The 26,715-nt window shown below is 35.1% G+C and overlaps 2 protein-coding genes across 4 annotated transcripts; both read left to right on the top strand.

Annotated features, from left to right (window-relative positions):
- Positions 1–1,613: 1,613 nt before the first annotated feature.
- Positions 1,614–11,954, top strand: LOC107789539 (F-box protein At5g03100). 3 transcript variants are annotated; one of them, XM_075234827.1, is made up of 3 exons: positions 1,614–2,857; positions 3,668–3,838; positions 11,533–11,954. In XM_075234827.1, exons 1-3 carry the CDS (start codon positions 1,820–1,822, stop codon positions 11,821–11,823), a joined length of 1,500 nt encoding a protein of 499 aa, XP_075090928.1. In that variant the 5' UTR covers positions 1,614–1,819; the 3' UTR covers positions 11,824–11,954. The 3 variants fall into 3 exon arrangements, with proteins under 3 accessions (XP_075090928.1, XP_016466862.1, XP_016466865.1); XM_016611376.2 differs by having other exon boundaries at positions 1,625–2,857; positions 10,695–11,954; XM_016611379.2 differs by lacking the exon at positions 11,533–11,954 and adding an exon at positions 4,229–4,360 and having other exon boundaries at positions 1,625–2,857.
- Positions 11,955–22,814: 10,860 nt separating this feature from the next.
- On the top strand, positions 22,815–25,927 carry LOC107803388 (putative F-box protein At1g49610). Its single transcript, XM_016627089.2, has 3 exons — positions 22,815–23,807; positions 24,751–24,927; positions 25,432–25,927. Exons 1-3 carry the CDS (start codon positions 22,902–22,904, stop codon positions 25,687–25,689), a joined length of 1,341 nt encoding a protein of 446 aa, XP_016482575.2. The 5' UTR covers positions 22,815–22,901; the 3' UTR covers positions 25,690–25,927.
- Positions 25,928–26,715: the final 788 nt, after the last annotated feature.

The following is a 26,715-nucleotide window of genomic DNA, read 5'->3' as shown; positions in this document are numbered from 1 at the left end:
CAATATGCATAAGGATAATCAAAAGTAGAATTGACAACATCAAAGCTCTCATAATTCCAAGATGCCATATTTCTAAAATCAACAAGTAAAACAAAAATATAAAAAATCAAATACAAGAAAACAAAAATAAAAGCTCAAACTTGCAACCTAGCAATATGTACACCTACAACTACACCGTTAGTTCCCCGGCAACAACGTCAAAATTTGATCACGCCCAACTATGCCTTATAAAAAGGACTAAGCAGTCGTTACAAATATAATCCAGTTTACAAGTCCGAAGTCGAATCGCAGATAGAACTAAGGCTTAACCACAACTGTTCAATATTGCTAAGAAACACAAGTCCAAATAATTTTCTAATTATAGAGATTGTAATATTTATTTCTAACTAATTAACTAACAACTATTATAAAGCACTAAAATTTATCAACCAACAAGGATGAAATTTTAGACAAGACTAAGGAGGTCTAGAGTTATGATTTTCTCAATTGTCGGAATCCTTCCCGCTATGCCTTCTATAATTTCGCCTAAGTTTCTCTACCGATCATGAGTGCTCTGAGTGGTGTAACTCTCTCCCGAGTAATTACCACAATTTACTAGATATATTCTCCCGAATTATGCTAGCTGGCATTAAGTATGGCTCACTCGAATCGCACCAATATTTCGTTATCCCTAATCCTACCTTTAAACCTTTCTTATTGATCCCTCATATACGTTATGAGTGATGTTGTTCAATAACTACCTAAATATATACTCTCTCCTGAGTAATACACACGAATACACACTAAATAGGCACACTAAATACACATTACAAAATTACAAAACAACCATATTACAACTCGAAAAACGATAAATTTATAGCATAGGTCGTGATTAGAGTGTCAATGGTTCGGTTCAGTTAGTTATTTTATAAAATTTATACCACACTAATTTTACAGTTATTTCATTTTGTACAACCAAAATTAGATTTTTCAAAACCGTCCCAATCATCTCGATTTCTCTTCGGTATTAGTACGGTTTGATTAGTTTTTCGGTATTTTTTTTAAAAACGTCATGCAAAAGTCGCTAGTCGGAGTTATAATGTGGTAAATATATACTCGTATAGGACTTTAGCAAAACTCGCTTGATATTTTAACTATTTTAAAAGTGATGATCAAAGGAACATGAAAGTTACGCAGAATGGAGATTCATCTCACTATTCTATGATAACATAAAATAAATTTAGCAAAGAGAGGAGAATAAATCATACGACTGGAAATATACTAATCATGTTGGGACTCAAAAACAAAGCTTATTAGAAGATTAGTATCCAATTAGAGAAATCTAAATCATACGTGAGGAAAGATATTCATCACTTGTGGCCATTTTCATAATCCAAGACTCAAGAGTTTTTTTTTTTAATACATTGTTAGTTTTAAACTTAGTATATTAAAATATATTTTTCGTATATAAATTTATTGGGGATGGTTCGTTATTTTTATAGAATTAAAAACCTTTCTTATTATTCGGTACGACTACAAATTTATATAAAAATCTATAATTTTATTAAAGAAAATTTAATAATCGATTCAATAGGGTTCGGTTATATATAGGTTTAGTTGGTTTTTAAAGATGTATCGACAGCCCCTAATAGTCACAAGCCAAGTAGCGTAGACATCAAAGACTTGCAATCCGAGTGACATGAGAATTGCACTCATTTTCCCTATAAAAGAAGGGTTTTTTTTGTTCTATGTTTTTTTTTGTTCTAGATAAAACTCGTCACTACGATTTGGTTCGTTTAAACCCTATGTCCCAAATTTATCAACAGCTTTGAATGTCACCATGTCTGAATCAGAAGAACATGAAGAAAACCTGGATTATGATTCTCCACGATACTCTCCCGCTTCTCCACGATACTCTACCTCTCCTTCTTATTATGATTCTGATCAATCCTACTTTGGTGGAAAACGTGGTAAAACCGACAAAACAGATCGAATTAGCGCCTTGCCAGATTCTTTGATACTTCACATCCTCTCTTCCTTGGACATGGGTGAAGTAGTACGAACTGGGGTTTTGTCAAAAAGATGGCACCTCTTGTGGACTTCATCACAATCCCTAATTTTCAGTTACTCCGGCCTACATGTTAATGGTATATATAAATTCGTCATCTTTATTGATAATACACTACTTCTTTGCCGGTCTAGTATAGTCAAAAAGTTTTCGGTCGATTTTAATTACAGCAAACGCTTTGTTCGACATGTTAATAGATGGATGATATCCATTAAGAATAAACATGTGGAGGAACTGGATCTAAATCTTAGGTCACGAGGTAATTTGATTGAGATTTACAATTTACCCCAGATTATGTACTTCAATGTCGGTTTACGAGTTCTAAGTTTGTGCAATTGCAATCTTGTACCAAAAGAGGAAATTTATTGGCCTGCCCTTAGGGTTTTAGAAATTGGATATGCTGAATTGAACCGAGACGTTATTAAAAAGATTTGTTCTGGATGTCGTGCGCTGGAGTCTCTCAAGTTTAGGAGTTGTTATGGGGTTGATTATTTTGATATTGATTCCAAAAGTGTGAAGAAGTTGATGATGGATGACTATGGACGACAAAACCATGATGATGATGATGATGACGAGCTGGGAATATATGCTAGGAATGTTACTTCACTAGAAATTTGCGGTTATTTTCATAGAAGAATACTTGTTCTTGAGGATGTAAAAGCTATACTCGATGCTAAGCTAGATTTCTATAGGAATACAGATGACTACGTACTCGAACATGAATTTAGGACTGACCAGAATATGTTAAAAAATCTCCTTGTATCACTCCAGCATGTTGAGAAACTCTCCATTGGGACATGGTGTCTGCAGGTTTGAATCCGTACTTAATTCTAATCAGTCATCCGGATATAGCCATTCTTTATTTGCTAAATAGTACTACCATTTATATGAAAATTTTATTAGTGCACAATGCAAAGTGTTTGAAGTACCATCCCATAGAGCAATGCCTTTATGCCAGTGCTACTACTCTTGTATTGATTCAGAAGCATTATTCTCTATTTGCAGCTCTGCATTCATGGATCTCTGCTTATATACAATGTTATTAAAAGTTATTTCTTTGTCACTTAATTAAAGCGAGGTATTTCTAATTTTCCGTACATTGTGTGAAACATGCACTTCACTTCTCGCTTTTGCTTCAATTGTCACATAGCCGTTGCTGTTCATTTGTGCTTTTCGCTTTTAAAAACAATGGTTATGCATGTAGCGCCATCCTTCAGATCTTCAAACATCTGCTAATTCTTTGGTTTGAATAATTTGAATCTCTTGCAAATCTCCCAATAAATTTAAAACTTTGAGAATTCGTGAACATTGATCCCTACTAGATTCCAGGAAATATTCTTGACACAGGGCTAAGAAATAGATGAGAGAAAAAGGGGAAAAAGAAAGAGATGCACTTTTAATTGCTTTACCATGATGACTTGCTGATCTAAAACTGGAAGAACTGATCTTGATCAGGGATAGGGTCATGAGACCACTAGAATTAGGATTAATTCCTGATCCAACAAAATGATACTAGTATGATTTTGAGAAACATCTAGTTTGATTATGTTAATCTAGTATTATTCTAGATTTAAGTTAAACCTCTAACCCAATCTTTTGATAATTAATATAATGGCCTAGGTCCTTACGTCATTGGAGATCCAAAATTTGCCATGCCCCAGGATGAGATGCAAATACTTGACATTAAACACTCCTATGAAGAAATGGGAGCTCCCTGGAATAGCAATCCTTCTACAAAGCTGTCCTCAGGTTGAAATCTTGCACATAAACGCAGAATCTGCTTTTGAAGTGGTACGCAAGCTCCTTCTTCTACTACTATTGTTGTTCTTCTATCTTCTTGATTTGATACTTAATTTGTTGCTCATTGGGACAATGCATATGTATAGATAGTTTGAGCTGAAAGTAATGGATTCAGCTAGAACCAATTCAAAGGGGCTATTAGCTGCACTTAGGCGCTTTATGGAAAATTTCCTTTCTAATTACTCCCTCCATATCTATTCATGTGGAACAGTTTGATTGGTCACGGAGTTTAAGAAACAAAGAAATACTTTTGAAACTTGTGGTCATAAATATACCATGAACTGGAAAAACTGCCTCAACTAAAGGTATCAAAATAACATGTCTTGTTGACTTGCAGCCAGATGAAGGTACTGATGGAAGCCAAGATATTTTTTATTTCAGGTGCGAAATGTTTTGAGATCATCGATTCCGGCGAGGGGTGGTTTAATATAGTTGAAAGGGGAATAAGATTTTCGTGTAATATTAACATAGATGAAGAAAGTCTCAGGCGAGTTTGCACAACACTCAGACAAGTAACCAAAAGGGAAGGGAATTACTACAGACGTTAGGGGTGGAATTCACAGTCATACTATTACAGAGCTTTTGTAAATTTCAATAGCTATGGTAGATTCATACGTATTGAAGCATGGTTGGGGAGCAGGAAGAGAGCAGTGATTATTCCTGAGGCAGATTGTAACTTGGGATGGGAAGATATAGCAAACAAAATTTTACACTTTCTGGGGAAACAAAGTACAAGCAGATCTAGACTTCCTCCTACTCATCAGGCCTATGCAGACACAACAAAAATTTCTCGGTCGCCGGTGACGAAGCTTCCAGCCAGGACTCCTGGTTAACACTGTAAATACAGTTAACCAACACACAGAAGACGGGAATCACTATTTTCTCTCAAGGTGCTTAGTCGGCACTTTCAACGATCCCTTCAACTACAGCCCCAACCATGAGGTGATACAAAAATGGTTTCTGAATAGGTGGAAGGTTTGCGAGGGTCTGAAAGTAACTCCAATGTCCCACAATCAATTTCTCTTCGAATTTCCATCAAGAAAAGAAGCAGTGAGAGTCCATGCTTGCTGGAGATTGGTTCTGGAACGGTCGACGCCTTTCATTGGAGTGGTGGTCGCCGGTGGCGGGCACTGAGTTAGCCTCGCAGAGATCTGGTCAAAAATGGATTAAGGCTTTCGGAATTCCCATTAATGCTTGGAAACTCGAGACATATAAAATCATTGGCGACATGTGTGGTGGCTTCATAGACATTGACGAAGATACGAGGCATCAGAATCACTTTCTCTGGGCAAGAATCTGTGTTAACAATGGTAATAATGAATGTCCAGATAAGATAAAGCTCGATGTGGAGTGTTGGAGTTTCGAAATATCAATTCTGAAGGAGGTAGCAGCGTCGCCAAAACCTTTCCGGCCAGCCGCTGCAAAAACAGAGGCCAAAACTAAGGCGATGGGTTTAGGGGAACATGAAGGTTTTTCTGTCAGTCCAAAGCATGTGGGGGGACAACTGCACATGAGGGGACAACTGCACGTGGGGGGACAACAGTCAAAGGGTCACTTTAATTCAAACCTTTTGGGTCCTATTCCATCCCTTCTCCATAAACAGGCTAATAATAATAGTATTAGCCAAAGTAGGCCCAATAAGGGGAGCACCTCAGGAGTCATTAAAGAGAAGATGGTGGGCCAATCTTTTAATTATTACAAAGCCCCCAAAAAGAAGGCCCAACAAATGATGAAGGCAACTAAACCCACTATTAATCAGGTATGGACTGCCAAAGGGCCTCTACAGGATCTACGGCTTAATCCCAATATTGCTATTCCATCTTCTTCTTCAACCTTCTGTCAGCAGACCCAATCCATAGTGCCATTCTCTGAAGCAGTAACGCATGCAACCCCTGTAACACACTCAAAAGCTGATGATGAATCGGAAAATTTTCTTTCTAATCTATGGGGTCTTTCTCAACAAATGGGTTGGTCTGATGTTGCCTCTACTGCATTAGTGCGCTCAGAAACAGATTCATACACTGAGTCACTTTCTCTACCATGGCACGATGGCGAACAACTGGAATTACAGGGATTCCAACAAGGAATTCAACAACCTACAGCAGTAGAAACCTCCAAATGGATCAAATTGGTGTTGGGTTAAGTATGCAAGGCTTTCGGGATCAATGAAGCGGGATTTGAGCACGAAATTTTTGACTTAATCATGAGAATGGACCAGAAAAGACAGGTTCAAATACAACAAAGGGGATCACCCTCTTCAACTAGTAAGAAGGGGAAATGGAGGAAAAAAGGGGAAACTGAGGTTCAGAACTTAATCTGTGGCATCAACTATGAAGGAATAAAAAGGAAAGGGGTAGGCAAGGCAAGGCAAGTCTCTTTCCAGATGAAGGTTAAAATTCTAAGCTGGAATATTAGGGGTCTCAATGACTGGGATAAAAGGAGCACTATCACATCACTAGTTAGGAAGTGGAAAGCTGACATTCTGTGTCTCCAAGAAACCAAAATGGAGAACATCCCAACCAATATGCTTTACCAAATTTGGGGGAAATAGGTGTGCTGAATGGGCAGAGGTGAAGGCTAGTGGCACTAGGGGTGGTATTCTTATTCTATGGGATAATAGATTGTGGAGGTGTATTGACTCTCACCAGGGGTGCTTTACTAATACTTGCTTTCTTGAAAGCCTCCAAGAGGACTTCAGATGGGGGTTTACAGGTGTTTATGGTCCTCACTCCAATGCTGAAAGGGAAGATTTTTGGCAGGAATTGGGATCAGTCAGAGGTATCTAGGAGGAACAATGGGTTGTTGGAGGGGATTTCAATGTATGTATGTATGAATCTGAAAGATTGAACTGTTATAGAAGGACCAAAGCTATGAGATACTTCTCTGATGCAATAGAGGACCTGCAACTAATGGATTTGCCATTACATGGAGTCCAATACACATGGTCAAGAAGGGAGGATATTTTCCAAGCCTCAAGAATTGACAGGTTCTTGGTCTCCACAGAATGGAATGAAAGTTTTAGAGTCGTCAAGCAACTAGCACTCCCAAGAGTCATCTCATATCACAAACCTTTATTGCTAGAAAGTGGAGAATGGGACTCAACAACATCTTACTTTAAATTTGAAAACATGTGGCTTCAAAGAAAGGGATTCATTGATATGGTGAAAGGGTGGTGGCAAAATTACACAATAAGTGGCAACCCAGACTTTGTTCTAATTCAAAAGTTGAGGAGCTTGAAGAAGGACATCTCCAAATGGAACAAAGAAGTTTACGACATGTTAGACACTAAGAGAAGCAGGGCTCTTGATGAACTCTTAGCCTTAGAACAAGCAACTGAAAGCAGAGCTCCAACTCAAGTAGAAAAACAAAGGTTTCTGACTCTAAGAATGGAGTTGGAAGAGATTGCTAAAGCTGAAGAAATTTCTTGGAGGCAAAACTCTAGATGCTTATGGTTAAAAGAAGGGGACATGAACACTAAATACTTTCAGTCTTTGGCCAACTCTTTTAGGAGATGCAACTCAATTGACAAGCTCAAGATAAACAATGAGATTACAGAAGATAAAGAATTGATCAAGGGGGAGATATTAAACTATTACCAAGCTCTTTACACAGAGAAGGAAGAGTGGAGACCATCTTCCAACTTTGAAGATGTTGCCAGAGTATTAGAGGAGGAAAGTGAGCTGCTTGAAAAAGGTTTTGAGGAAGATGAAGTTTATGCTATCATTCAATCATGTGCCCCAGATAAAGCCCCGGGTCCAGATGGCTTTACCATGGCCTTCTTTCCGAAGTCATGGGATTTCATCAAACCAGAGATTATGGAAGCACTAAATCATTTCCACCAGCACTGTTACATGGAGAGATCATGCAATGCCTCTTTCATGCCTAAGAAGAATGGGAGAGTTTAGGGATTATAGACCAATAAGCCTTATTGGTAGTGTTTATAAGATTGTGGCCAAGGTGTTAGCAGAAAGATTGAAAAATGTTATTGGGAAGCTGGTCTCTTCTCATCAAAATGCTTTCATTAAACACAGACAGATTACTGATGCAACTCTCATAGCTAATGAAGTGTTGGATTGGAGGCTTAAAACTGACACACCTGGTGTTATGTTTAAATTGGATATAGAAAAGGCATTTGATCAATTAAACAGGTCTTACTTGCTATCTATTTTGAGGAGAATGAGATTTGGAGACAAATGGTTAAAATGGATCAAATACAGTATCTCTACGGTCAAGTACTCAGTCTTAATCAATAGAGGTCCTGTTGGTTTCTTTTCACCACAGAAAGGAATTAGGCAAGGGGATCCTCTTTCCCCCTTCCTATTCATACTAGCCATGGAGGGTTTAAGTAAAATGATGGAAAAAGCAAGACAGATGCAATGGATCCAAGGATTCAGTGTAGGCACAAACATTGGAAACTCAGTCACTATCTCCCATTTATTATATGCTGATGACACACTGATCTTCTGTGAGGCAGATAGAGTCCAAATCCTGTACCTAAATCTTACACTCCAGCTATTCGAAGCATTATCTGGACTTCACATCAACAAGCAGAGAAGTATTATATATCCAGTCAATCGGGTGAGCAACATTGAGGAGTTGGCAGGGATCATTGGTTGCAGTACAGGGTCATTGCCTACCACCTATTTGGGGCTTCCACTAGGAGCTAAATTCAAAAGTTGTGATATCTGGAATGGTGTAGTGGAGAATTTTGAGAAAAGATTGGCTTCATGGCAACAACAATACCTCTCTATGGGAGGAAGACTCACTCTCATCAGTAGCGTGCTTGACAGTATCCCCACTTTTGTCATGTCACTGTTTCCCATTCCTAAAAAGGTTCTTAAAAGGCTGGACAAGATCAAGAGGGACTTTCTATGGGAAGGAAACAACAGTTCTCACAAGTATCACTTGATTAAATGGGATAAGGTTTTACAACCTAAATGCAAAGGTAGATTAGGTGTCAGAGATCTAGACAAGCACAATAAAGGTTTGCTAATGAAATGGCTCTGGAGATATGGCACATGTGAACCAAGTCTATGGAAAGAGGTGATCAAGGCAAAACATGGGATTAAAGACAATTGGAGCACCAAAACTATTAGTGCATCCCATGGAGTAGGGCCCTGGAAGCATATTAGTAAACTGGGGAATATATTTTTTCAGAATATTCATTTCAAACCAGGCAGTGGATGTCATATTAAGTTTTGGAAGGATAAATGGCTAAACAACACTGCTCTCATGGAGGACTATTCTAGCTTATTCAACATTGCCTTGGACAAGAATTCTTCTATTGCTCATAACAGAGCAAATGATAATTGGGATGTGCAGCTCAGAAGATCTGTTCAAGACTGGGAGATAGAAGACTTGATGGAAATGCTAGCAAAATTAGAGGCCTACATCATTGATGAGAATGTTCCAGACAGCATGAGATGGGGATGTAAAGGTCTTTATACTGTTAAAGATTGCTACAGGCAACTTAACAATCAGAATCAGGTATTGCATTCATGGCCTTGGAAACTGATATGGAGGACAAAATTACTTGTGAAGGTGACATGCTTCAACTGGGTTGCCCTTCACGAAGCCTGCTTAACACAAGACAACCTATGCAGAAGGGGATTTCAGCTGGTCAACAGATGTTATCTTTGCAGGAGACACCAGGAAACAATTAATCACCTGCTTCTACACTCAGTAGCCACAGACCTATGGAACATGTTCTTTTGTATTTTTTGTCTAAGCTGGGTAATGCCACAGACCCTGAGAGATGCACATATGAGCTGGAGTCTTTGGGAGGTTGATAAGGTCATCAAGAAGATCTAGCTTATGATCCCTGCAACTATTTTTTGGTGTTTATGGAACGAGAGGAATAGAAGATGCTTTGATGACACCTCAACCCCGAACCATATACTCAAATCTAAATGCCTGCTCAACCTTTTTTGCTGGACAAAGTTGTCCCCCGTAAATAGCACAGGGCACCTTTGGGACTTTATTAGCTCTCTTGTCCTAGATTGAGACTTTGTTTGGGGGCAAACAATATTCTCCTGTAATCTTTAGTTTATTTAGCTCATGTGCCTCTTGTAACTTTGCATCTTCTTGATGCCTTCTTAATAAAACATATTACTTCATAAAAAAAAAAATGGATTCAGTTGAACATATAGAACAAGTTCTGCCTTTACATTTATGTACAATGATCAAAGATTAATTAATTACATTTGGAATGTCATACATGTTGTAGGACCATTTCGAAGTGCCCCTTATTCTACTATCAGTGTTCTTCTAATCTGCTTGATTTTATGTTTAATTTGTTGCGCGTGGGTACATAATTGAGTGTGATCTTATTATATGGGCTGAATACATAGATAGTCCCTTAAACTTGTCCGAATTTTTCATTTAGACACTTAAATTAAGCATATGACCTATTGAGCACCTGATCTATGCTCAAACTGTTTCTATTAAACACTAGTTGCTGAAATGGCAGATGCGTGTTTGCCTCCTAAAATTAAATGCGTGAAATGAATTTATGTTAAACTAGCATAAACACTTTTGCTGGAAAATATAAAAATTTGCCGGAAAATGACTTTTCGGCCATTTTTGTTCTACTTACTCTCCTTCGTAACTCATTTTCTGCCTTTTTTCGGCCATAGATTGGAAAACACAGTTCTTCTTTTTCTGCTTCTTCACACCACCCATTCTCTCTTTTTCAAGCCATCTTCCATTTTTTTCAGATTCAAACTCATTTTTCTGATTAGATCTTGTATTTAGTTGATAAAGATGTTGTTACTGCTGTTATAGTGTTTTGCGGTGTTTTTTCCCCCATTTTTCAACAATGTTCACATCTTTTGGGATATTTCCAAAGCTACATTTGGGATCTGGTGCTGAACCTCCATCTCGGTTCTATATCGCCATGGAAAAATGGTTGTTGTCATTGGCGATTTACACAAAGAAGCTTATGGGCAGAATCCGAGCTCAAAGACCGTTGAACAATCCAAACATGGTGCTGAGAGGGAACATGTGTGAGAACAAACAGTACAAGCCAAAAGCAAACTTTGGTGGTAAAGAAAGAGAAATTTCCATTGATTACAAGACTGGGGAATGGGGAGGATCTATCTCTATTTATACGTGGATAACTTAAGGTGCTGCATATTATATAGGTACTGGAAAATGGAAATTCAGAGGTAATGAAAAGATTGACGTAGACGGGGATTCATAAGTACTTTCATGGGATGTTAATAACTGGCTGTTTGACCATGATGAAGATGGCTATGCTTTCTTCATGTTCTCGTTCGAAATCACCATTTTTTATATGGAGCTTCACCAGAATTTTTCTTTATGGTCAAACTTCTTCTTCTTCCTCTCTCTCTCTCTCTCTCTCTCTCTTTAATTTTTTTTTTCAAATTTTGACTTTGTTGCTGATGTGTCATTTTTTACTGGTTTTGTTTGTCATGTCAACAGCAAGTTTAGGTGTTTAAACGAATAATTTGGATAAGTTTAGGAGGCCGTCTATGTATTCAGCGTATTATCATATGTATACATTTTAAGTTTTTTTTAATGTATAAGTAACATAGTTCGAGTTGGTGAAAGAATGGATTAGTTAAAAACATACAAAACTAGCTCTAAATTTGCTTCTGCATTTGCATGCGTTGATCCATGATTAATCAATTACTTGTGGAATATTGTCATACACATTATTGCAGTATCATTTTGGGTCGCATTTTAAGAATTCTAATGATTTCAATGGAGAAAATTACTGGATATCAAGACCTTGCTGGGTGCTGCATCTCAAGACTTTAAGGATTCACGGCTACGAGTGGTGGGACTCCGATGAGTACGTCCTTTCTTTTCTGCAAATTGTTCTAAAGAATGGAATGGTGCTTCAGAAAATCATCATTGATTTCTTCGAAATCAACTCCTATGAAAAACTTACAAAGAAGTTGCTAAGCTTTCCCAGGTCGTCAAGGGAAGCTGTCATTTTCTTCTCTAGTTGAGACTTAAACTAATAAATTTATGTTCTCTTAGTAAATTACGAACGTCCTTCTTTTAACTTTTTTTTTTTTGGCTTCATCTAATTAACAATCATTTTTTCACTTTCTAGTAAATCCCCTTTTTTTTGTTGGCATTTTTGCATTTTTGTGCTATAATTGCTATTTGTCGAGCAAAAGGTAGTAAACTCATGTTATTCTTTTATGTGTCCTTTCTTTAGCAAATCTATTTTTGAGAAGAGATATAAAACTTGGGGCTTTCACGAAATGACCTGAATTAACGACACTGAGCTCCACAAAGGTACAAACCTCTTGGGACCGGAAAGTTCAATACCTAGTAATCTAGTTTTCCACATAGTTGTCTACTATAAATTCTCCATTAATGATCATGTTTACGAAATTTAGGAAAGTTTACCTGCACTACAATGGGTATCCAAACTGTGACATCTCCCTTTAAAAATATCAAAACCAAAAGTATAAACACTCAAGAGAAGGCATTGTTTAGCTTCTGCTATTGGTGCTCTCATACTCGTATTGCCCTTGCCCCGCAATGAATATAAAGAGTTTCTTTTTAAAAGAAAATAGTACTAAATGATATAAATTTTCTTTTGAAGGCGTAAAGGATACAAACTTAGCTGCACTAATACATGAGATATTAGTTAACTATGATTAAATGATAAATTTTAGATATATATATATATATATATATATATATATTAAAACTATGAAGTCAAAAGTTAAATTATTAAAATACCCTTCTTAACAACCTTAAACTCTACTTAAAAAAATAAATAACTATAATAGATTTATTTGAAGGGCTGCAATAACATGATCATGATAAAACATAATTAGAGTTGTAAATATGATACTATCCTAATAATACAAAGATAAAAATGACAATAACACAATTATTATTTTAAAACCTAAAACTAGATAACAAATTAATATTCATTATAATACAAATAGCTAGACTAGAATCTTCAAAACATAAACTACACTGGAGCGACACCAAAAGAATTGTAAAACTAAAAGCTATCTTGTTAAAAGATAAGTTGAAGAATGCTAAAAAATCTTGAAGAAAATAATGCATAAAGAAGAAAAATACAAGCATGGAAGTAGGGTAAAAATTGGTGGACAAAACTCTTGGCTTTGTAATTTACACTTCATACAAAGATCTAAAGTGCATATGTTACTCTGTAATCAACAAAGAGAAATAAAGATTATGAATTTAGATAAACAATTAGAAAAAACTTTTTGACTTTTTAAGATTTTTTAGTTTGAGAATTTACTATGAGTTAAATTTTGAATATTTAACTTTCCAAAAAAGATTTATAAAGCAATTTTGTTTTAAATTTGGAAAGGTTCTCGGGGCTTACGTCTCAAATGAACATCCAAATATTGAGGCTTACGCCCAGACGAACGCCCGAAAGATTGAGTCTTACGCCCCACGATATTTACGTCTCTAGGGTGTTTTTGGCCGCTTTGCCTCGGAGCTCGCCCGAAAAATGTCTTTAAAAACGCTGGGTACTTGCATATTTCAAACTCTTATTTGCCATCATAATGTTGTAGTTCAAACGGTAATTTTTTCATATTTGGTTCTCATAAACTAAAGAAATCGACAAATATTACATTTCTTAATTTGAAAAAGAAATTGCATGTCATTTAGTGTCACTAAATTTAATTATAACAAATTTAAAGAAAAAATATAATAAATAGGTTCTTTCATATTTCAAAATCTTATTGATCTTCGTAATATTGTAGTTTAGATTGTATCTTCTTCATAGTTAGGTTGTCCGAAACTTCAGTATTTACATATTACAATACAAAACTTGAAAAAAGGGATTGTTATTGTGACTATAATAGATTGATTAGATGTAAAATCAAAATGTGTTGTTGTTGTCGGAGGCGGAGCTAGGATTTGAAGTGTGTGGGTTCTAAATTTTAAAATAAAATACTGCTTTCAGCAGGAATCGAACCCCCATCTTTTCCGACGAACCCAGAGCCCTTACCGTTGAACCAAAACTCCTTTTGTTACTGGGTTTGGCAGTATATATTTATATAGATTTAGTAAATATTTCAATACAAATACAGGGTTCCGAAAAAAATCACTGGGTTCGTCCGAACCCGCACACACCACTGTAGCTCCGGCCCTGATTGTTGTTGTTGTTGTTATTGTTGTTGTTGTTGTTGTTGTTGTTGTTGTTGTTGTTATTCTTATTATTATTATTTTCTAAAGTTTGATAATATAATGATTGAATACGTTTAACATTAAAAGAGAAAAAAGAAGATAATGTCAAAATAATCTCATGATAAGGTATTCTGAATTAATTATTAAATAAGATATTTTAATTTAATTATTTAGTTAATTTTCATTAAAAATGATCATTGATGTGTTATATGGATAAGTTAATGTATTTAAGAAATTTTAAGTGTTAAGATATAAGTATAATCATACAATAGTTAGTTTATGGGGAGAATTGACGCTGAAATTCTTGAAAAATGAAAGATGATAAACTTATCCTTTGTTTTTGTGATGTCGGAGTCTTAATTTTAAAAGGTATTACACAAACAATTTTATTCAATTCACAAGAGTCTCGATTTTTATTGCACTTTCAAGAGGGATATCAATGTCAATAACAAGAGTTTTGATTATAAAAGAACAACCAAAACGGATGAAAGGAACATACATCAGGAATATCATTTAAGAAATATTATGTGAGATACACCCTTATTATATATTTGTGTCACATTAAATTAAAATAAGTAAAAAATCACATGCATTTAATTAAAGTTTAGTTGTACATCTCATAAATTCAGAGATATCCAATTATCTTAACCTCGACAAACAAGTTACCAAACGGCGATCTACATTGATCACTCGCATAAACTTAAACTTTATCCTTTCATATCTAATTATGTATTTAAAGCTTAATTTTATTAATATTGATATTTATTCTACAAAATGATATAGTACATAACTAGATATGCACGTGTAATGCACGTGCCGAAAAACTAGTACTATATTAAAAGCACGAAGGTCCTTAGCGAAATGTCGTTCGCCTTTTTTACCCTTTAAAAATCGATATTACATTGGATAAAATTATAATTTAATTTACATTCCTAATATTTAGGACTTTAAATTAAAATTTTACTTATTAAATTGTTCCACATTTGAACTATATATGTAGGAAGCCCTATTATTTAGGAATAAAAAAAATATTATGCAAATAAGTAATAAACATATAAAAAAATTCCAACAAAGTAAACCAATCATATTACATAACATCTTCAAAATTGTATTGGACAGAAACTTTTTAGTTTTCAACAATAAATAACTTCGAAGTCATTATCGGCACTTTCATATATTTAATATTTGACCTCCATCCATAATATATTTTCTCTTCGTCGTTTCTTTCATAATGTTTGGAATTATAGTAAATGAACAAATTAAATCACTAAGTATTTTCTCTTCATCGATTATATGTTTAGTACTTGAAACTACTCTTAACCATTTAAAAAATAAATAAGAAAATTGTAAATAATGTAAAAATAATTTCACGTGAATAATATTGAAGGATAATAATCTTGAGATAGAATGTGAGATTAATCAATTTCATGTTTGGTTGAATTTATATTTTCGGCATAATAAATTACGAAAATAGTTATACCATAATTTGGTACTATTTTGATTTTATATTCAATGTGGGATAATAATAAAGAGATTAGCTATGCATCCTCAGAAAAAATATAAAAAAATGACCAAAATATTCTCCTCCAAAGTTTTTCGCCTAAATTATTTAAAAAGTCTAAGGTTAAAATTAAAAACAAAAATTTATTCAAGTTTATATATGATAAAATCAAACAAATATTTATATTATACTCTGTATATTCTATTTTAATCCAATGACTCAAACATCTACCAAAATAATTTATATCCAATTAAATTTTTTGATATTATTTAATCACTACATTATAATCTACGTATAATTTTTTGCGGTATTCTAAATGAGCGTTTATTAATTATTTTCTTTATTTTCCATTCATTCAAAAAAATCTATATCTTTTTTATATATATTAATAAGTTATTTATTGTAAAATATCAACTCGACATAAGTCATTTTATATTATACACCATCGTTAAAAATGTTCTTAAACTATAGGGCAATCTCTTCATTCGCAAATCTTTAAAGAGATAAAGATTTAACTTTTAAATAGGTATTATTAAATACATATTTAAAGAATTTGATAAAAGTATGTATGCATAGATATTTATTTTAGTATTATGTCACAAATAACAATAAAATTTCATAAGATATTCACATAGAAGTTTTTAGAAATTACAATAAGGCATCTTAGAATTTATGTGGAGAAGGATTTCTTTCTTTATTAAGTCCGCTAAGTGGGATTAACATTCACTACTTTCAAGAACTTACACTTTTTTACTTTTTTCTTTTATAAACTCAAATATATTATTTAACTATTATTTATATAATTTTTTAAAATTATATTTATTAGTATGGGGTACACGCGTGAAACGCGTATCCTAAAACTAGTTTAAATGAAAAGCACCACTACAATTTTATATCTATTCAAACTTCATTTACTAAGTTTTGTTAACATATTAAGCCATCTAGTTAGAGCTCGTTTAGGCTAACTGATAAAAAGTAGCTAATATGCATCATACCCTAACATTTATATTATAAATAAGCAGTTACACATTTAAACTAATAATTAATAAGTATTTGGATTAATTAATTAGACACTAAGAATATTTTATAAACTACTGTTTTTGGCTTTTCTCAAGTCGAACTCATTTTTCTTCAGTATATAATAAAAATGAGATTGGGAAATCAGAGTTAGATACTGTCCATCTATGCGTACAGAATTATATATTAATGTAATCCACATCTACTACAATAAGGTATCACAATAACAACAATAGCAACATATGACTCCTTGTTATAAATATATTATATTACGAATGTTCATTCAGTACTCCATCGTAAATAAGCTTCCTGAAGAAACTTATCCATATGAGGCTCCGCCGTAAATATGTTTATCTATTTAGTACTCCATTGGAAATAAGCCTCCTGAAGAAGCTTATCCTTTCGGTACTCCGTTATGGATAAATATTACCCATGGTAGAAGATTATCTATCTCTGGCACAACAGCTTAAAGTAGCAGCTTACAAGCAGCTTACACAACAATAACTTACAAGCAGCTTGCAGTAGCAGCTTACACAACAGCTTCCTTTCTTCTATAAATAGAGGAGAATTCAGTTCATTATGTACATAAGTTTGAAATTTGAATAATATATCAGTTTCTCTCTATACTTGTCTTTACTTTACTGTCTTTATTTCATAACACGTTATCAGCACGAGACTCTGCCATCTCGAAAAAATACTTTGAAAGTATCAGAGGTACGAACTTCCTTTTTCTAAATATTGTCAAATCTTTCTAAACTTGAGTTTGTAGCCCTGGATATATCGGGCAAAAGCTACATGTCTTGGGTGCTTGATGCTGAAATTTATCTTGATGCGATGGGTCTGGCAGACACCATCAAAGATAAAAATCAGGCATCAAACCAAGACCGTGCCAAAGCAATGATATTCTTACGCCATCACCTTGATGAGGGCCTGAAAATGGAATATCTTACTGTTAAAGATCCAGTCATACTGTGAAATAATTTGAAAGATAGATATGACCACCTGAAGATGGTCGTTCTTCCACAGGTACATTATGATTGGACTCATCTAAGGCTGCAAGATTTTAAATCTATCAGTGAGTATAATTCTGCTATGTTCAGAATTATTTCCTAATTGAAACTATGTGGTGATAATATTACTGATTATGATATGTTGGAGAAAACTTTTACCACTTTTCATGCCTCGAATATGCTCCTGCAGCAGCAATATCGAGAGATGGGATTCAAAAAGTAATCTGAACTTATCTCACATCTTCTTGTAGCCGAGCAACATAATGGGTTATTAATAAAAAACCATGAAAGCCGACCTAATGGTTCTTGTCCATTCCCTGAAGTGAATGAGACGAACTTCCTCCAAGCTAAGCATGGAAGAGGACGTGGCCCAGTCGTGATCATGGCCGTGGTCGGGGAGGAAACTCTAATCGTGGTAATAATAATGCGCCAAAGAACTCTCCTCACCACCAGTACTGGAAAAGAAAGGAACAAAAGCATGAAGCGGTGCAAGCAGCAAAGCCAGAAAATGCATGCTATAGATGTGTAGGAAAAGGGCATTAGTCACGTACATGTCGTACGCCAAAGCACCTGGTTGAGATGTATCAAGCCTCCCTGAAGAAGACAGAGAAAAATGCTGAAGCAAATTTTATTTCTGAAGATAATTTAGGCTTCATGCATTTGGATGTAGCTGGTTATTTTGCACTCCCGGAAGGAGAAACAAATCATGTGATCGGTTGTGAATTTGTAGAAATGTAAATATTTTAATTTTTGTTGTTTGTAGTAGATAGTATGGTTATGTAATTGTTGTACATAAATAAAAGTTATGCTATTTACTATCATATTTATTTTGTTTATGTCATTTTGAAGAATATGGATAATCCTCAAATTATGTTTGGATCAAAGACCAATCATAAAGATATTTGTGTAATTGATAGTGGAACAACTCATGCCATATTCAAGGATCAGAAATACTTTTCTTATTTGCATAAGGAAAAAGCAAATGTTTCTACAATTTCTGGTAATATAAGTTTGATTGAAGGCTCCGGAAGAGCTACTGTATTTCTGTCTAAAGGAACAAAACTTATTATAGACAATGCATTATTCTCCTCCAAGTCCTGAAAAAACTTGTTGAGTTTTATGGATATCCGCCGAAATGGGTATCATGTTGAGACGATAGATGAAATGAACGTGGAATATCTTTGCATTACAAAGAATATTTCTGGCCAGAAATGCATTGTAGAAAAGTTACCAACTTTATCTTCTGGCTTATACTATTCAAAGATTAGTACAATTGAAGCACACTCTATCGTAAACCAAAAGTTTACTGATTCAAATACTTTTGTGCTTTGGCATGGCCGTTTGGGCCATCCTGGATCAATAATGATGAGACGAATTACTGAAAATTCGAGTGGACATCTATTAAAGAACCTGAAGATTCTTACAAATGATGAATTTTCTTGTGATGCTTGTTATCAAGGCAAAATGATCACTAGACCATCACCAATGAAGGTTGGCATTGAGTCCCCTGCCTTTTTAGAACGTATACATGGGAATATATGTGGACCTATTCACCCACCAAGTGGGCTGTTTAGATATTTTATGGTCCTAATAGATGCATCTTCAAGATGGTCTCTTGTGTGCCTACTATCATCTCGCAACCTGGCGTTTGCAAAGTTATTAGCCCAATAATTCGATTAAGGGCATAATTTCCAGATTATCCTATAAAGGCTATTCGCCTTGATAATGCTGGAGAATTCTCATCTCAAGCTTTTGATAATTACTGTCTATCAGTTGGAATAAAAATTGAACATCCTGTAGCTTATGTTCATACTCAAAATGGCCTTCCAGAGTCATTTATTAAATGGATGCAATTGATAGCAAGACCACTACTTATGAAAATAAAATTGCCCACTACTGTTTGGGGCCATGCTATCTTGCACGCAACATCACTTATCCGTCTCAGACCAACACATTATAATAAATATTCTCCGTCATAATTAGTTTTTGGTCATGAACCAAATATTGCCCATCTACGAATTTTTGGATGTGCTATATATGTGCCAGTAGCACCACCACAGTGCAGTAAGATGGGCCCCCAAAGAAGGTTGGGAATATATTGGGTTTGAATCACCCTATATTATTCGCTATCTTGAACCATTGACGGGAGATTTATTTACTGCTCGATTTGCAGATTGTCGATTTGATGAAACAAATTTCTCACAATTAGGGGGAGAGAAAAAGAAAATCAAAAGAGAAATTGTGTGAAAAGTTTCATCATTATCTCACTTTGATCCACGTACCCATATATGTAATCAGGAGGTCCAGAAGATCATCCATTTACAGAATATAGCAAATCAAATGCCAGATGCATTTACTGATTTGAAAAGGATAACTAAGTCGCATATCCCTGCAGAGAATGTGCCTATCCGAATTGATATCCCAGCAGGACCATCTACTAGCATGAGAGCTAGTAAACCTAAAGCACACCTGAAGTATGGTAAACCTTTGGGTTCTAAGGATCGAAATCCTAGAAAAAGAAAATCGACAAATGATCAAAATGATATTATGAAGGGATCTCCTGAAGAGACACAAGATCTGATTAGTTCTGAGATTCCTGAAGAAATCAATGAACCCGAGACTCAAGTGAGTGAGGAACTTTTAATAGGTTCTATTGGTGATGGGATTAATTTAAATCGATCTAAAATAGTGGTGGATAATATTTTTGCATATAATGTTGCACTTAACATTATGCAAGATAGTGAGAATCTTGAACCCCGATCGATCGAAGAATGTCGACAAAGATCTGATTGGCTAAAATGACAAGAGTCAATTCAATCGGAATTGAAGTCACTTGCTAAAAGAGAGGTCTTTGGACCAGTAGTCCAAACACCTGCTGGTATAAAGCCAGTTGGTCATAAATGGATTTTTGTGCGAAAAAAGAATGATAAAAATGAAGTTGAAAGATACAAGGCTCGCCTTGTTGCACAAGGATTCTCACAACGACCTGGAATCGATTATGAAGAAACATATTTACCAGTTATGGATGCCATAATATTTCGATATCTCATCAGTTTAGGCTTACGTGAAAGGCTTGAAATACATCTAACGGATGTGGTTACAGCCTATCTGTACGGGTCACTTGATAATGAAATTTACATGAAAATCTCTGAAGGATTTAAAATGCCTGAAGCATATTCAAAATCTCGGGAAATGTACTCAATCAGATTACAAAGATCTTTGTACGGTTTAAAGCAATCTGGGCACATGTGGTACAATCGCCTCAGTGAATATTTGCTGAAAGAGGGTTACATAAATGATGTCATTTGTCCATGTATTTTTATAAAGAAAATGGCTTCAGAATTTGTTATACTTGCTGTTTATGTTGATGACATAAATCTTGTTGGAACTTCAGAAGAACTCTAAAAGGCAATTGAATATCTTAAGAAAGAATTTGAGATGAAAGATCTTGGAAAGACAAAACTTTGTCTTGGTCTGCAAATTGAATATTTAGCAAACTAGATCTTTATCCATCAATCTGCCTATACAGAAAGGGTCTTAAAACGCTTTTACATAGACAAAGCGCACCCATTAAGTACACCAATGGTTGTTCGATCACTTGAAGAGAATAAAAATTTATTCCGACCTCCAGAAGAGGATGAGGAACTCCTTGGTCCCGAAGTACCCTATATCAGTGCAATTGGTGCACTAATGTATCTTGCTAATGCTACAAGGCATGACATAGCATTTTCTGTTAATTTACTAGCAAAATATAGTTCTTCTCCTACACGGAGACATTGAAACGGGATTAAGCATATATTACGATATTTAAAGGGAACTCTTGATATGGGTTTGTTTTATGCTAACAAAGATAGTGCAGATCTTGTTGGTTATGCAGATGCAGGTTATTTATCTGATCCCCATAAAGCTAGATCTCAAACTGGGTACGTTTTTCCATGTGGAGGTACTATGCGCTCCACAAAACAATCTATTGTTGCTACTTCTTCAAATCATGCTGAAATAATAGCTATTCATGAAGCAATTAGGGAATGCGTATGGTTGAAATCAATAATTCATTTTATTCGAGAAAAATGTGGTTTGGAATGTGAGAAAAGACCCACAATTTTATACGAAGATAATGCTGCATGCATAGCCCAATTGAAGGGGGGATTTATAAAAGGAGATAGAACGAAGCACATTTCACCAAAATTATTCTACACACACGATCTTCAGAAAAATGGTGACATTGATTTGCAACAAATCCGTTCAATTGACAATTCGGCAGATTTATTCACTAAATCTTTACCAACTTCAACTTTTGAGAAGATGGTATACAAAATTGAAATACAGAGACTTAAATATTTGAAACAAGGTTTTCATCAGGGGGAGTAAAATACGCTATATACTCTTTTTTCCTTACTAAGATTTTTTTCCCACAGGGTTTTCCTTATAAGGTTTTTAATGAGGCAGCTAGCAATGCGTATTACTAAATATGTGTACTCTTTTTCCTTCACTAAGATTTTTTCCCACAGGGTTTTTTCCTAGTAAGGTTTTAATGAGGCACATTATCTTTTAATAAATATCCAAGAGGGAGTATTATAAATATATTATATTATGGATGTTCATTTAGTACTCCGTTGTAAATAAACTTCCTGAAGAAGCTTATCCATATGAGGCTCCGCCGTAAATATGTTTATCTATTTAGTACTCTATTGGAAATAAGCCTCCTGAAGAAGTTTATCCTTTCCGTACTCCGTTATGGATAAATATTACCCATGGTAGAAGATTATCTATATCTGGTACAACAGCTTAAAGCAGCAGCTTACAAGCAGCTTACACAGCAGCTTGCAACAACAATTTACAAGCAGCTTGCAGTAGCAGCTTACACATCAGCTTCCTTTTTTCTATAAATAGAGGAGAATTCAGATCATTATGTACATATGTTTGAAGTTTGAATAATATATCAGTTTCTCTCTATACTTATCTTTACTTTACTGTCTTTATTTCATAACACTCATATAATTGAAGGCAATTCTATGAATTCTCACCACCTACTATTTGAACTCGTTTGATTCCAATTGTCAATAGGCTATAAGTCCTGCAAAATAATCTTGCGTTGACTATAGTTTTATATAGTATGAATTTTATTTCAAAAAAATTAGGGAACCAATTTCTGAAATTCACACAAAAAATCATTTCCTGATAACAAAGTAGGAGTAAACAAGAAACGACGCCCTAGTAAAGAACCCCCCCCCCCCCCCGGAACCCCACCCCACGCGACCCATATAAACGTGGTCTTTGACCTTCATAAGAAGAAAAGCCTCAAAACCCCCAAAAGCAAAAGAAAATCAAAAACTTTTTTTCAGTCCAAACTCCAACACCAAAAAAAATGGGTGTAGCTTCAGACCGATTCTCTTCGTTGCCGGACTCAGTTCTGCTTCACATTCTCTCCTTTCTCCCCTTCGACGACGTCGTTCGCACCACCCTCCTCTGCAAGCAATGGAAACCTCTCTGGTCCTTCTCCACCTCCCTCAATTTCATTCACCGTCCCAAAGATTTCATCTCCTTAAAAAAATTCGCTTCTTTTGTTGACAAATCACTTATAAACTTGCACTGTAACCACAGCAGCATAACAAAACTCCACCTTGATTTCCCCTTCAAACGTTGTTTCTCATCCGATGTTACTGTCTGGGTCCTTTTCGCCATCACCCATAAAGTCAAAGAGCTCAACTTGATTCTCTCCAGTGATGCTGAGGATCTGTATAAGTTGCCTAAGAGATTATTTTCAAACCCTTATATTGAAAAAGTGAATTGGGTTGGTTGTAAGTTTGATAAAGTTGAGGTTTTCAGATGGGATTCTTTGAGGGAATTAAGAATTGGGTCGATCGAATTTTGTGATGATATGGTGAGGAAAGTTGTTTTTGGGAGCCCGTGGTTGGAGTTGTTGGAGTTGGATAATTGTTGGGGTTTTAAGCGTTTGGATTTGGTAGGTGGGAAAGTGAGTAAATTGGTGGTGAATGGGTATAATGGGGAAGCAATAAAGAAGAATAGTATGTTATTGGATTTTGAAGTAGTGGAAATAGAAGCACCTTGTGTTAAGGTGTTGGAGTTAAATGGATGTTTTAGAAGAATGAATAATATTCAGTTGAAGAATGTGATGAGTTGTGTTTCTGTTAAGCTTGATTTTCAGTTTACTAAGGATGAGGAGCGTGTCAACTATGTTGATATGTTGGTGGGCATGATTGGGAGTTTAAGGCATGTAAAGGATGTTATGTTAGGGACATGGTGCATTGAGGTTTGTGCTTTTTGTTTGAATTTTTTTTTAATTTTTATTTGCAAGTGTTGGTCTTGGAGCATAAAAAGTTGTCTTTTTTAAATGATTAGTTTGAGCTTAACTGTGTGTTTTGTTCCTTGATTGAATGATTCTCTAATATGGATATACTGCAAACTTTTTGCTTGTTTAATGCACATATTGCATCAAGGAGTTGGTATTTTTGTTCGCTTATTGCTACTGCTCTTTTCTCAGTTTTCTCGTGCCGAGGGTATATTGGAAACAGCCCTTCTACTGTCATTGTAGGGGTAAGGTCTGCGTACACTTCCAACATAAAGAATCAATTAAGTTAGCAAACTTCCAACATAAAGGATCAATTAGGTTAACTTTGCTAACTGGGAAACCATTACAAGATGGGGGTCAGGCAACAACAACAACAAACCCAGTATAGTCCCACAAGTGGCGTCTGGGGAAGGTAGATAGTACGCAGACCTTTTTTTTTTTTTCCTTATCAAAAAAGGTCTGCGTACTATCTACCTTCCCCGGACGCCTTTTGGGACTATACCGGGTTTGTTGTTGTTGTTGCCTTACCCCCATCTTGTAATGGTTTCCCAGTTAGCAAAGTTAACCTAATTGATCCTTTATGTTGGAAGTGTACTATTTGGTTCATGTGTCTCAAGCAATATTGTACTTAGTCTCCTGACTTCTGATACTTGGGATGTTTGGAATATTAATATATCAATGCTTGCCTAATTTGCTTATTAGTGTCTAGTGTCGCAAAATGGACGGTGTAGCATTACATTCTTTGATAATAAACTTTAGTAATCGGTCATTCTGGTATTTCAGAAGGTTAGATATATACTACTATTTGTTTAATTTTTGTGTTTGGAGATATAAACAGACTATTATATTTTTGCTGGACGGTTGGATATGTTGCTAATTGGATTTATTTTCATCCATCTTGAAGGTTATGTCGTCTTGGCCTATGAAAAGTTTGCCGTTTTCCATGAGCAGTTATGAGTGTTTGACACTGCATACTCCCATCCAGGAGCGGTATCTCCCTGGCATTGTACGCATACTACAAAGTTCATCCAACCTTCGGATGTTAATCATACATATGGCCCCACCCTACTTCGAGTTTGAGGTTTGTTTTCTGTCTGAAGCATTTGCTACTCTCATACCTTGTTTTTCACTTAATAATGCAATGCATCCATTCAATTGGTAAATTGTAGCGGATATATTCAAAATTTCAAATGCTCTCTCCTTACAGTGTATATGTTATAGTTAACATTTTGAAAGTATATAATCAGGATGGGGCGGAATTATAGTTCTGAATAAGGGTTCAATCGGACAGACCATTTTTGGCTTATACCATAAATATCTTTATGTGAAAACTCCTTAAGAATATTATAGATATTGAACTAGTAGTCTCAAAGAACTCAAACCCTTGAACCCACTAAGATTAAATCTTGAATCTGCCTCTTGACTCTTTTATTTTATCTTGCCTACTACCCAGATATCCTCCCGCCCTATTCCTTAGGCCAAAATATATGGATGGGTTTTTTAAATAGAAGTCATTGTTCTTAACCCACGTAGTGCTCTTAATATGGACTGGTGATCTTTGCTCTAACAGAATTTCCATTTGCAGACTTGCTTTATTCCACTTGCATATGATGTTTACTCTGTTGGAGGAAGGTGTCAACTGTCTATGCTTTCTAAAGATTGTGGTCTTCACCTTAAAAAGATTAGGATTTGTTGCTTTGAAGGAATGCGTTCTGGTCAAGAAGTCCTGTTCCTGCGCGATCTTCTTTTGATATGTGCTAACCTTGAGGAGATGATTATTGAATGGAGATCTGGACACCAGAACTCCTCGATTCGTGATGCATCAGATGAGTTTGTGGCTTAAAGTTTATTAATGGCGCAAAGACGCTCAAGGAATGCAGTGATTTTGTTCAAAAACTAACTCTTCATTTTTCGTTTCTTGTTTTACATTAAGCAAGCTTGAGAGTACCATAGTATAATATTTTTTTGGGTAATAGAATTCAGTATGTTGATGAAGGATGTTTCTAAGAAACCCTTGTCAGTGATCTGATATAACTAATTATACTCAAAGATTTTTCCTAGTATTTCATCATTTTTCCTCATTTTGTACTCTAATTGAAAATTTTAGCTGGTTTTATATTAGAATTCATATCTTAAGATTGACTATAATATATTTTTCTGGTGCAACTCGTTTTTTTGACTATTGTTTATGGTTGGATAAATTAGATGCTATCTATGATTATGAGAGCTATATTTTCATTTTTTTTCCCCAATCTCTGGATACCTTGGCATTGCTCATTTTTGCCAGAGCAGAGCGGTGAAAGTACTCTTACAGTTGTTTCTTTGTTTTGTTTTTTAAGATTAAGATTTAAGATATTTGAATCTACATAGAAAGTTTTTGTTAAGTTATGTGTATCTTTATTTTCGTTTAAAATTCAATAAAATATAAAGTTTAAATAAAATAGTAATCAAATATAATATCCACAAAATGTAGGGATTATATTAATCTAAACAAGCCTTTTTTGCTACTATACATGTTCTCTATAGATTGAAATTCACTTTCAATTACAAAAGAGATCAATCACGAGAAAAACATCACAAAAAGAAGGAAGATAAGGCTTTCTTTTAGGAAAAAGGAAGATAAAACTTAATACTTACAAGTTACAACTTCACATGATTTTCTGAAGTAAAAATAACACGGGCTAGTCAGTTTTTGGACTGATTATTCAAAAATAGTTGGCGTTTGCCAAGTCATTAAAAAATAGTCACTATTTTGCTGCAACAGAGACCGGTCCAGCATAATATACTGGAGTTCGGTGCACCTGTGTATGAACTTCCAGCATATTATGCTGGAACTCCAACACGCGGAAAGTTCTAGCATAATATACTG

Source organism: Nicotiana tabacum, chromosome 17 (assembly GCF_000715075.1).
Source record: "Nicotiana tabacum cultivar K326 chromosome 17, ASM71507v2, whole genome shotgun sequence".
NCBI classification, from domain to species: Eukaryota; Viridiplantae; Streptophyta; class Magnoliopsida; order Solanales; family Solanaceae; genus Nicotiana; species Nicotiana tabacum.
The sequence above is the reverse complement of the archived record's forward strand: the minus strand, read 5'-3'. Positions and strand labels throughout refer to the sequence as shown.